The sequence below is a fragment of the Dendropsophus ebraccatus genome, chromosome 7 (genome assembly GCF_027789765.1).
Source record: "Dendropsophus ebraccatus isolate aDenEbr1 chromosome 7, aDenEbr1.pat, whole genome shotgun sequence".
NCBI lineage: Eukaryota > Metazoa > Chordata > Amphibia > Anura > Hylidae > Dendropsophus > Dendropsophus ebraccatus.
Window position 1 is genome coordinate 65,728,506 of NC_091460.1, and position 13,124 is coordinate 65,741,629.

General features: G+C 42.7%; 1 protein-coding gene across 1 annotated transcript in view; it reads right to left on the reverse strand.

The window, feature by feature from the left end:
• Nucleotides 1–7,939: 7,939 nt before the first annotated feature.
• Nucleotides 7,940–13,124, reverse strand: part of MTMR7 (myotubularin related protein 7) — a 36,941-nt gene continuing 31,756 nt past the window's right edge. The window contains exons 11-14 of the mRNA XM_069976553.1: nt 12,212–12,412; nt 10,009–10,143; nt 9,518–9,644; nt 7,940–9,399 (exon numbers count right to left, since the gene is read on the reverse strand). Coding sequence (XP_069832654.1) covers nt 9,037–9,399; nt 9,518–9,644; nt 10,009–10,143; nt 12,212–12,412 — 826 coding nt within the window. The 3' untranslated portion in view covers nt 7,940–9,036. The remainder of the gene's footprint in view (nt 9,400–9,517; nt 9,645–10,008; nt 10,144–12,211; nt 12,413–13,124) is intronic.

A 13,124-nucleotide genomic window follows, 5' to 3' on the forward strand; every position in this document is an offset into this window, starting at 1 on the left:
TTCCTCCAGGTTTATAGGATCCTGGAGGTTTGATAAAGAGAGCAGAGGGCTCTCGAAACGCGTTACCTGGGGATTTTTATGTACCAATAAACCAGAAATTTACTTATGGTCTGCGCAAGGACAATATCTCTTTTTTTGCCGTTTGGATTTCGTCCAGGTTTATTGTCTCTCTAACTGATTTATTCAGTGTATTTATGTCAGTAAAATCAAAATAATATTTTTTGAGCCCCAGTTCTGAAGGGGTTTCATCTCTAGTTTCTCCTTCCTCCAGTTCAGCTTCTGAAGGAACCCAAACGGATTCATGGTCTGAGCTGGAGGAGGAGCTAGCTATTCACCTGACTCTTTTGCGCGGAGACGAGTCTGCCACAGGCGTAGCTACAGGAGAATGTTTAGACATCTTCATCTCCCTCATGTACCATACATCGAATATCTTCCAAAAAAGAACATCTTTCCCCTCTAAGTACCTGACTAACACATGAGTGGCATAAGAGTTTGGGATTCTTCGGGTCCAGTGCTACATAATAGATTTTTTTCTCCCTTGGAGCAGGTTTTTTAGACCCATCCTTGCTCCTTCTAGGGGTCTCCTTCTAACTCTGCAAAGAGGGGAAGATCCCCATTACTTAATAAGCAGCACAGGAAAATATATATATATAGTGGACCCTTGGGCTATGCCTTACTCACGGTTGAGCTCTGCCCTGGCTCCTGGTCTGGTCTCTGTCCATAGCTGTAGGGGAGAAACTGAACTGCTGTGCAGCTGATTTAAACTTGGCACCAGAACGCACGCTTCCCGACTCAAGCAGCCTCAGCCGTGCTGCGTCGGAGCTGGCGGTGTGCAGCTGATTATTCAGCTGGCTTCCCTGTATGTTAGACTGCGGAGCCTGCGGTCCTCGGGGAACCTCTGCCCAGAGAGGTGTCGGGAAGGTCTTTTTGGCACACCCGAAGTGTGCAGGGAAGAAGTAGACCACTACTGACCCCCATTGACCCTCCTCTCACCGGGCTGCCGTCGCAGTCGAGGACCGGAACGGCTATCATCAGCGGGTAAAAGAATCTCCCAGGAGGGAGAACTGCATCCTCTCCGTAGGGACAGGAACACTGGGGGTATGCCCTGGGGAGGGGCATTTTATACTTAACTGTGTCCTCTCCCTACAGAGATGAAGGGAGCACAGGGATGCTGTGGAAATGATCTTTTAAGCAGCACCAACAGAGGACCAAGAAGAGAGGAGCTGGTTGAGGAAAAGTCTGAGAGCTAGCAGGCAACATCTGATAGATGATGATGTTATCCTGTAGTTTACAGGATGTTGGTCATATAGTAGAGACCGCAGCCATTTATTTTCAAGTCATGTATTTTTTTTTTTTTAATTACCTTTTTGCATATCAAAACATACAAAACAGACACAGCAAGCCCAAAACACGGGCTACAATGCTAGGAATTGCATGACCTAGCTGCAGTAATGAAATGTATGGATGCAGATGAGCTGGGATGAAACGGATGACACTGCAGGAATGCCACTGTAGGGTTAGCATTATGTGGATGAAAAACAAAAAACAAGAATGCTTCTTTTAAATATTTTTGTTTTAGACTGTCAGAAGTACAGTGGAAACTGAAATAGTGGAATGCAGTTGTGTAACAATGCAGCATGCTCATATGGAGGGCCATAAGACATGAAGATTGCTGGTAGACATAACATGTCACATAACCCTTCATCGGACATTTTCCCAGCAACATGCAGCTGCCATTAAAAAAAAACAAAAAAAAAAACACTTGCCTAAACAAGGCCTGAAAAGCTTCAGTCCCTTGATGTAGATGCATTTCTACAGAAACTGGTACAGAACTGGTACTGGTAGCATAAGTTATGCTACAACATACTATGTCAGTACAAAGCACAGACACACAATCTAAATGTGTTTAAAAAAATATTTTAATTACACCTTACAGAATAGACTACTATACATACAGATTTTGTATTGATATAGCCACAATTAGGGTAATATTGCTTCACAACATATTGTTAAATAATATATGAAAACACAAATGAATTCCTGCATATAAATAACAAAAAAGTGCAACACAAAATAAAAAAATAGATCATGACTTTGTAATATGTCACAAAAATAAGCAATAATACTATAAATAAGTTAAAAAAAATGCATTAAAAGGAGAACTCCCAAAATAACTGCAGCACCAGAACAACATTTACAGACCTATTACACGGAAAGATTATTTAGCGAAAAATCGTTATATTGTTTGAATTCAAAAATTGATAATCTTTCTGTGTGTATGTAGGCAAAGATCAAACGGCTAACGAAAATTTGTTCGTATGTTGTTGATTGCATCTTTTAAGCTGACCATAAAATCATTGCTAATCGTTCGCAGATCTTTTGGTGTACGTACACATAATTTGTTCGTAATTACGATTGCTCGTATACTAGATTATACAAACGATTGTAATTGCGATCATAACTAACAACTATCGTTCCATGTATTATAGCGAGTGATTGCAGTTTGTTCCCTAAAGAGCTTGTTCGCAATCGTTAATCGGTGGAAACTGCTTTGTCTAATAGGACCTTTAATGACATCAGCACTATAGTGTTTCCATAGGGAGGGTAGACTAAAAGGGATCCTCTGGTGCTTCAAAAATATAAAAAGAAACCATGTTTACCTTTCCCCATTCCCACTGCTCTCAGCTGCTACCCGCTTCCTGTCACATCTTGTTTCTGTAGACAATGCCCATTTGGCCAATCACTGGCCACATGGGTAACTTGCCTCAGCTTAGTGGGGATTTCCTGTAGGAATGAAGCATCACTGGTTGTGAGTAGAACCCGTGACTGGAAGCTGTCAGAATGGCAGCTGTGGGTCTTGGGTATGGTTTCTTTTCTTTATTTTGAAAGCACAATCCTATGCCATTGTAAAACATTTTTGATGCCCAGGAAACCCCTTTAAAGGGGTTGTTAGGGATCAATGTTTAATTAGCCATGCTGCGGAGGACATGACAATAATGTATATACTTACCTGTCCCACTCTGCCACAGCTGCAGGTTCCTGGACCGCCCGTTCTGCGCCGCTGTCAGCGTTTTGACAACATCTGCTGACTTGCTGTTCCCATAAAAAAAGGCCAGTCAGCATAAACTCTAGGCTGAGCGGCCATTTATTGTGGGATCAGCGGATGAAAAAAAGACTGACAGCGGTGCAGAGTTGCCAACCCAGAAACCAGCAGCTGCGGTTGAGCGGGACAAGTATATACATCACTGTCATGTCCCCCACAGCATGGCCAATTAAACGTTTTATCCTTGTCAACCCCCTTAATACAATCAGATCTTTATTTCCTTTTGTGTGCCCATCGTCCTTCTGATAATACTGAAGCACCAGAATAAAGAAGCTTAAATTGGTTATCCAGGATTTTAAAGAAAAACACAGCTACTTTCTTGCAAAGACAGCACCACACCTGTCTTTGGTTTGTGTATGATATTACAATTTAGATCCATTCACTTCAATGAAACGGAGCTGTAAAACCACACCCAAACCAGGCACAGGAGAGGTTCGTTTTTCTAAGGCTAGATAATCACTTTACTGGTGTCATAAGTGGCATTTTACAGAGGCCACTTATGCTGGATTTACACGGAACGATTATCGTACGAATTTGCACGATAACAATCAAATTCGAACGATTGCAAACGATCGTACGTGTAAACGCAGCGAACAATCAAGTGAAGAGCGAGAAATCGTTCATTTTGGTCTTTGAACATGTTCTCAAATCGTCATTGGTCGTTCACAAAAAATTTGCAGATCGTTCCGTGTAAACAGTCGTTTATCAATTTAACCTATGTGCGAGATAGGCTTAAGCGATCGCAAAACGATTTTTCCGTACGATATATCATTCCGTCTAAGCGCTGATCGTTCTAAAAAAAAAGAATGTTACTTCGAAATCGCTAATCGTACGATCGGGCAAATTATCGCTCCGTGTAAACCCAGCATAAATTCAACTGCTTGTCAGACAAAAGACTACTTTTTTTTTTTTTTACTACATTTATATAACTTGTGGGAGTTCTACTTTAAAAGGGGGGTTCCTAGATTAGAAAAGGGGATCTGCTATGTTCCAGAAACAGTGCTACATCTGTCAATGGACAGTTTCCTAGTATTGCAGTTTAGCCCAAACTCGCTTAAATATGGTTATCGAACACAATTTATCAACAGATGTGGTGTTATTTACTGAAAAATAGGTATGCTTTTTTTCTAATCACGGACAGCCCATTTAAAGGGAATCTGTTGGCTCTACATCATGGTCAGAGCTGCACCCAGGGGCTGATAGGGAGGTAAAGCAGATAGCACCTCTCTTGGTGGCTATTTTTAAAGTTGTTATAATTTATTTTTTTTTTTTGAAGGCTCAATAGCTTTAGAGGTTGTGCTGCAGTATGCATGCCTCCCTCCTGCCTCTACAAAGTTGCTGATATTGTTAGGTAAAGGTGACCCACGCTACCTTTACATATCCAGATGTGCTTCCAGAATGTAGAAAAATGGTTTTATTCCACAGAGTCAAAGAGGCTTTTCCAAGCTCCTAAACAGCTGCAAGCTGGAATGGTTCTTTCATCCCCCAATATCCCAGCTTGGCTGATGTAAGCTCAGGTATGGTAGGGGGGAGTAAGTGGAGATACAGCTTTTAGCATTTTAGGAGCCTGAAAAAGCTTTATTGACTCTTTGTACTATAGAATAAAAGCATTTTTCTACATTCTGGAAGAACAGACAGATATATGAAAGGTACCAAGGTGTCTCCATGTCCTAACAGCAATCTAACACTGTCAGAAAAGTGCAGCATGAACTGCAGCTGACAGATTCTCTTAAAGCAGGCATGTCCAAAGTCCGGCCCGCGGGCCATTTGCGGCCCGCGTTCCGAACTTTTGCGGCCCCCCAGGTATCCGGCAGCAACACTGCTCTAGTGCACAGAAAAGGAAAGCCGAAATCTCGCGATGTCCGAGATTTCGGCTTTCCTTTCCCGTGCACTAGAGCAGTGTTTTCCAACCAGTGTGCCGCGGGCGCCGTCCCCCTCACCTACTGGCCCGGACGTGCTCCTCCAATCAGGGGTCTTCCCTGATTGGAGGAGCACGTCCGGGCCAGTAGGTGAGGGGGACGGCGCCCGCGGCGAGCATCTCAAGGAAGGTGAGCAGGGATGGGGAAGAAACAGGGGAGAAGCAGGGGGGAGAGAAACATGGGGATGGGGGAGAAGCAGGGGGGAGAGAAACATGAGGATGGGGGAGAAGCAGGGGGGAGAGAAACATGGGGATGGGGGAGAAGCAGGGGGGAGAGAAACATGGGGATGGGGGAGAAGCAGGGAGGAGAGAAACATGGGGATGGGGGAGAAGCAGGGGGAGAGAAACATGGGGATGGGGGAGAAACAGGGGAGAGAAGCAGGGGGATGGGGGAGAAGCAGGGAGGAGAGAAACATGGGGATGGGGGAGAAACAGGGGAGAGAAGCAGGGGGATGGGGGAGAAGCAGGGGGGAGAGAAACATGGGGATGGGGGAGAAGCAGGGGGGAGAGAAACATGGGGATGGGGAGAAGCAGGGGGGAGAGAAACATGGGGATGGGGGAGAAGCAGGGGGGAGAGAAACATGGGGATATCCCTTTTGTGTTTTTCGAAACAGGCCCAGGTTTCACACTGAGTGAGTATAAATACATTTAGAATCTATATTATTATTATTATTATGTATAATATGTCCTGCTTTAGTGTCATTTTGTGCCATTTTGGTTGGTGGTGTGCCCCGGGATTTTTTAATTATAAAAAGTATGCCGTTTTCAATAAACTTTGTAAAAAAAAAAGTTTATTTGCATTCATTTTAATGGTCCAAAGAATGTCAAGCAAAATGGTCGGCCCCCGCACATGTTCACTTCAGCAAATTTGGCACTCTTCGAAAAAAGTTTGGACATGCCTGTCTTAAAGCAATGCCGGCCTTCTACATCACATTTTGGAATCTGCTGTTTGGAGGAGCAGTTACCCTCTGATGGTACTCCTATTGCATCTAATAGCTTTGTTCTTATACAGTAGCACTATAAGCGCTTGTAAACTCTAGAACCAATAGGGTATTTGTCACAATAAGCAGCAAAGTCAATTGTTTTGGTAAGATTATCCATGCAGCTTACAAAAGAAATGAATAGCAGCTTTAATACACATTCAATATGGCAGGTACACCCGTTTAGCTATGCACAGCAGGCAGACACTATACAAGGATGGAAGGGGGGGGACACTACACAACATTAACTCTTATCTTATTCAGTGCAGTAACTGATCTAATATGATGGTATGAACCCTACATGTAGCTACTATGAAGCAGTGTTAGAAAAGGATCGGTGTGCATTCTGAAAACCACAGTGTCGGAAGCACTTCAAGACAACCCTATGGCTCTTATACCCGGCTCACATGCAAGGATTCAAGTACATGGGACCCAGGAAATCTGCTCAAGTGGCAGGAGCGATATCCGCAATGTACAAATCTGGAATTCCCACAGAAATACAAAAGTGACCACACTAAAGAACTACATACTGAGAATTGTTTAAATTACAGTTTGCTCAAGACAGTGCTGAAACAGTTAACCTACAAACCTGACCCGCACAAATTACGTCAGTACACAATCATTTCCTTCTTCCGAGGTTTTACATCCCAGTTATTCTGAAAAAAGAGAATTGAAATGCAAAATGTAGACCTATCCTATGGGGACCTGAGCAGATTAGCTGCAGACTACGTCAATACCGGTCTACCTAATTCATAGAAATCTACATGAGATACCTACATATACGTGCATATCTAGGTTTTTTTTGTGTGTGTGTGTGAGGGGTCCTTTCTTTATTCCCACCAACATTGTACTTATACAGGAATAGTTCATCTTAAAGAAGGCTGGCGAAATTTTTTATTAAAGTATTGTATTGCCCCCCCAAAAGTTATGCAAATTACCAAAATACACTTATTACGGGAAATGCTTATAAAGTGTTTTTTCCCTGCACTTACTACTGCATCAAGGCTTCACTTCCTGAATACATGGTGATGTCACAACCAGACTCCCAGAGCTGTGCGGGATGTGGCTGCTGGAGAGGATGATGGCAGGGGGACACTGAGGGACACAGGGCACTGGAGGGACACTGAGCATCCCTTTGCCATCATCCTCTCCAGCAGCCACAGCCCGCACAGCTCTGGAAGTTGGGTCGTGACATCACCATTTTATCCAGGAAGTGAAGCCTTTATGCAGTAGTAAGTGCAGGGAAAAAAAACACTTTATGGGTGCGTTCACACCTACAGGATCTGCAGCAGATTTGATGCTGTGTTCAGTTATTTAAATGAAATCTGCTGCAGAAAATCAGCTGCAGATCCTGTAGGTGTGAATGCACCATATAAGTATTTCCTGTAATAAGTGTATATCGGGGATTTGTATAACTTTTGGGGGACAGTACAGTAATATAGTAAAAAATTTTACCAGACTTCTTCTTTAAAGGGGTAGTGTGGCGTTTAAAAATTATTCACTAAATAACACACATTACAAAGTTAAACAATTTTGTAATGTATTATGTAAGTGACTGTCCCCCTTCCCCATATCCCCCCACCCCCAGAAGTGTGGTGCAGTATACTCACCAGATTACTGTGGCCCCCGGCCGCCATCTTGGGTCGAACAACGTCATCTTTGGGAGGCCCGCCGAACGGCTGAGCAGCTGATGACGCAGCAGAGGGGGCCAGCATGAGGGACGGCTGGAGCGGTCCGGCCGGCTGGCCTCCAGAAGATGGCGTTGTTGAACACAAGATGGTGGCCGGGGTCAACAGTAATCTGTTGAGTATAATGCACCACACTTCCGGGGGTGGGGGAACATAGGGAAGGGCCCATTCACTTACATAACACACATTACAAAGTTGTATATCTTTGTAATGTGTGTTATTTAGTGAATAATTTTTAAACACTGCACTACCCCTTTAAATCAGGCACACTCGGGCTGTTGTACAACTACAATTCCTGTTGTGCCTGGACAGCCAAAACTTTAGCTATCAAGGCATGATGGGAGTTTTGCAACAGCTGGAGGGTCAAAGGTTCTCCATCTTGTCTTAAAAGATTGCTTTGGTTTCAAACAACTTTCCTCCATATGAGGTTTTAGTGCCTTGCAGTGCTGGGGTCTTGGGTTCACATCTCACCAAGGGCAGCATCTGCAGTTTGTATGTTCTCACCGGTTTGTGTGGGTTTCCTCTAGGTACTCCGATTTCCTCCCACACTCCAAAACATACAGATAGTTACATTTATATTGTGAGCCAGAATTAAGGCTGGGGCAGATGTGAGTAAAGACAAGCTATGTAAAGTGTTGCGGTATAAGATAGAGCTATATAATTAAAGCAATTATTATTATTCACGCACACTTTGGTGAAAAAGAGAATTAACTGTAGGCAGACACACCTGGTTTATCTCACTTGATACCAAAATGATCTAGCACTGAAATTAATCATCTGTCGGGGAACAGTAAGAAAAAGTCCTTACACAACATAGTTGGCAAGTACTGGAAAAATTGGTATGTATGGGCTCCATAGTCAGATCCTATATGCCTATCATTAGTTTAAATGCAATTGTCCTCGAAATAAACCCTATTCCAATCCTTTTCGCTTTTTGAATATGTGATTATATGATGAACAGTCGATCTAATTATGAAAACTATGTTAGTATACAAGTCTTCAGTGCAAGGTAATTGGAAGCCTAATAAATATACATACTGTGAGCTGCTTTGTGCTCTGGACGTAGCCCCGTACAGGAAAGAAAAATTAAAAAATGAAACCCAATTTTATAAGAGTGCTCCAGTCCTTTGTCCTAAAAAGAAATAAAGGCCTGTGCATATCCTCAGAGCCCACAAGCACATTACTTAGTTTCTGGTCCCCACTGCACAGACCACTATTGAAACATATGGACATAGTTGAATAGTTTTGTTTCTCAGTATATTCTTGCCCTCTTACAACTGACATTTCCCTAAAAATAAATGAATATAAACGCATAATAATTCCTGTAAGCATTGAGGAATAATTCCTCTAAGCATTGAGGAATACGGCTTCATCCGAATCAGGATCCTTGCCACTGTCCTCACTGGGTAATGAGTCCCCACCACTGGGAGACCTGCAGCTCAAGTCCTCCACTCCAGACTCCTGGTCACTGTTAGCAGACAGGTCTGGGTCAGAGCTCTTTAAATGGTCCTGGGTTAGGATGAGGGCAGAGTCCTCTTCACCTTGGGATGGACTGCGGGAGGGAAACAGCTTCAGGTTGGTGCTGTAGTCTTGAGGTGTACTAACAGGAGAGTGTTTGGTGATGCACATCTGGAAGTTATGGATTTTTGGCTGGTTGTTGAGAATCTTATTGGTTTCATTTGCCTCTCGGGTTTCCAGCTTTGCTAATCTCTAAAGAAGAAAATGTAAGACAACAGGGTTACACCTCTTTCCATTACCATCTAAAAGTATTAAAAGTTGATTATGACAATTGACTTAAAGGACAGTGATGTTGTAGTGCAGCAGATACCTTTTCCATGAACTCCATTTCTTCCTCTAGTTGCTGGGTCTCTTCTTTTACCGCCTGTAGAAAATCAGTCACTGACTGTCGGGGATGCATCCCTTTCTCGAATCGGTTGTAAAGGCCCCTCCAAAACCTGACACATTTGGTGAAAAACAAGACTGAACAATTAATATAGATACAACTACACAAATTATAATCTAGCAGCCTTATTATAATACTGTTAAGGACACTTAGCCACCTAACCACTAACATTTCATAGGAATCAGTCATTGAATTGGCTAAAACACCAAAATGGAGGGAGGTCTGTCCTGTAATCCACCATTTTTACAGGCAAAGTGAGTGAAACAATCTATATCACTATAGCAATCACTTTTACACTCAGGCGAAAATGAATCATCCAATTGCAGCCACCTGTATTTTAGGGTTGACCTTTCTAGAGCTGAAGGAGAAGTAAATTGTTTAGTATCGTTATAGTCGAACACTATAAAACCTCTCACCTGAAATGACATGGAGAGGTGTTGGGTCTCAGAGTTCCTTGTGTCTGACTGTGATCTGGTCTGTACAGTGGGTTCATATAATCCAGCCGCTGCTTCCACAGATAAGACCAAAGAGAATAAGTTCTCTCCTGAATTCTACAAGATAACAATTGGATAATACATTCATGCATTATGAGAGCATTTCTATAAAATCAACAGCTTAAAAGGATTCTGTCAACTTTATATCAGGCTAAGAACTGGTGGCAAGAAGGTATACAGCCCATACCCCCTGCCTTGACTGAGTAACATACCAGTCAATGACTGACTGGGTGACATACTGAATCAATCGTGCAGGACAGGCAGGGGTTAGGGGGAGGGTGAAGGCATGCATGCTTTGGCTCAGCACAGTCTCCTTGACATTTGAACTCTGAGCCGGACATAGAGCTGACAGATTCCTTTTAAATCATTTAGATTCCTTTCTCAATACACTGTATTACTATGGTGCCCTGTTTCTTTAGTATAGCACTCAGTTCCCTCATAGATATACCTGCGCACATTTCACCTCCCTGTAACCATTACCAGAGGAGGGTAGATCTGTATATGACTGCTATATACATAAACTGAAAAAGCTTACATATCTCCCCTAATGAATGCAACAGGCAGTTAATATTTTTTACATTAATTTAAGCAGTAAACCAGTGTGCCTAAAGGGAACCAGTCACCATGAAGATGCTACCTAAGCTATCTGCAATATGTTATAGAGCAGAAGGAGCTGAGCAGATTGATATATATCTTTATGGAAAAAGATTCAGTATAACTTGTAATTTATTGATTGGAATCTGATGTTTCCATGCTAAGTAGTCCCGTCTATTGAGTGACACTGTCTACCAGACTCCTTAAGGGTATGTTTACACTGAGTAAATGTGGCGGATTTCTTTGCGTGGAGAGCGGCGGGAGCCGAGGCGTGCGAGCCCTCTCATAGACAGGCTATGACACACTGAGGCACGCTGTGGAATTCCGCCACATTTACTCAGTGTGAACATACCCTAACAGAGAATTAGCAGGGATTTAAATCAACATGTTACAAGTTATACAAATTTGTTCCCACAAAGATATATATCAATCTGCTCCGTTGTTCCTGCTCTATAACATGATGGCGATAGAATAGATAGCACTGTCTTAGTGACAGGTTCCCTGTATCATTTCAATAAGAACAGGTACTTCTACAGCAATCTTGGATACACCAATGCAAAGCCTTAAAACCCAAACAGAAGAGAAGATAGCAGTACTCATAATGTCACCTGGTTCTCGGTAGTTATAAAGCAGATTCATTCTAGGGCACCGCACAGATAAAACCCTTATGTGGGAAACCCATTGCTACTGTCCCCATGAAAAAAGTACTGGCAAAATAACAGCATGAGTGTGATGTGTTCTACTTTCTGCCCTAGCTTTTATACAAAGGACTCTATTCTGTATATTCCGTGACACTGCAACCTGTGTCATAGGGGCTTGCAGTCTCTCTTCCCCACATTAGTTACAAACACCATAGGGCCTCTTCTGTGTTCTGATACATAAGAATTCCCTGCTTAGCCAATCACTGGCTGTAAAGCAGTGACCCGCCTCAGGTTAGGGAATTCTGAGTTAATACCAGGAGGTCTATTGAATCCTACATATTATCCAAAGAGCAGCTTTTTAAATGTCTCTGACGTGCCCAGTACATGGACAGATTACAGTAGATAATGTCTAGTGTCTAGTTTCCTCTATGTTGCCGCTGTAGAATAATGAGCAGGGGCGGATTAACTTTACCATAGGCCCCGGGCTGTTCACCAAGCCTGGGCCCCCCCACCCCACTGTAACTATGGAAGCACTAGCCTGGCGTTCATAGTACAGGACAGATAATGTCATGATGTCCTGATTTGTGCAAAATTGCCATAAAAAAACTGTGATTTTTTTCAAATCATGGCGGGAGTGTAGCCAGGAGACAGTACACCACTGAAAGTATAAGTCTTTTTGGGTGGTCATGGGCCCCCCAGGAGCTCAGGGCCCCGGGCTGCCGCCCGAAACGCCCCTATTATAATCCACTACTGATAATGAGCACTTGCTGCCACCCACAGACAGCTGATTGTTGCATTTCTTAGCAGTGTGCACCCTGTAACCTAGTTGTTACACTTCTACCAGTAATATTATATTACTACCCCTGTCAATAAAGGATGTGTTCTCTCACCTCAATTCCCTCCTCTCCTTCTCGCAGTTACACAGGAAGTTTCCATACTGACAGGAGTATATGTGGTGCTGTATGTGGACCAGGAATCTCTCATTGAATTCAAATGCGCATGGAAACTGCTCCATGAGCTGCCAGACACACTCCAGAAACTGGTCAATCACTGGGGAAACTTCCTTCGGATCTCCTTCTAAATTCCCATACCTAAAATACAGATTTGATGACAAGCAATACAATTAAAGAGGGATTTTAAGATATTCAGATAAGATAATATATCAACTAGATTTTTTTAAACTGATTAAAGACAGATATTGAACTAATGGTTACTGTTATAAGTTTGGGATCGGTCTCGATTAGTGCTCAACTCTAGGTGCAGAATTTGTGCCTATGCTGCTTCTTGACAGTGTCTTTTCTGCTTGCACATGGCTTCCCATTGACTTCTTTGCACTTGACTCCAAATGACTTGATACATTTTTAGATGCTGGAAATATGGGCAAGACACTTTTCGAAGGGTTTCAGCTTGGCTTTTTCCCAAATTAAAAATTAGGGACAAAATCCATACGGATCACACATCAAAATCCACAGATGTCAGATGTGGGCTTGGTGTGGGTTCAGCATCTTAAAATAATCAGCATGAACAGGCTGTAATGGTGGAATCACACATGGCAGTTTTTTGGAAGACTGCCGCTGCAGATTTTGTGCCAGAGGAGGATTCTTTCTTTCCTGTTGGATCCACTTCTGGTTTTGGCACAAAAACTACTGTGTGTGATGTTAGCATGAGGCCATATTCACACACACTCTCTTTAAATAACGACTGCCAATTTATTCTAAAATAACAGATATTGTTTTCAGTCTTCAATGACTTATGACATTAATTTGTGGCCGTTATTTTAAGTTGTTTACACATAAATTTTTT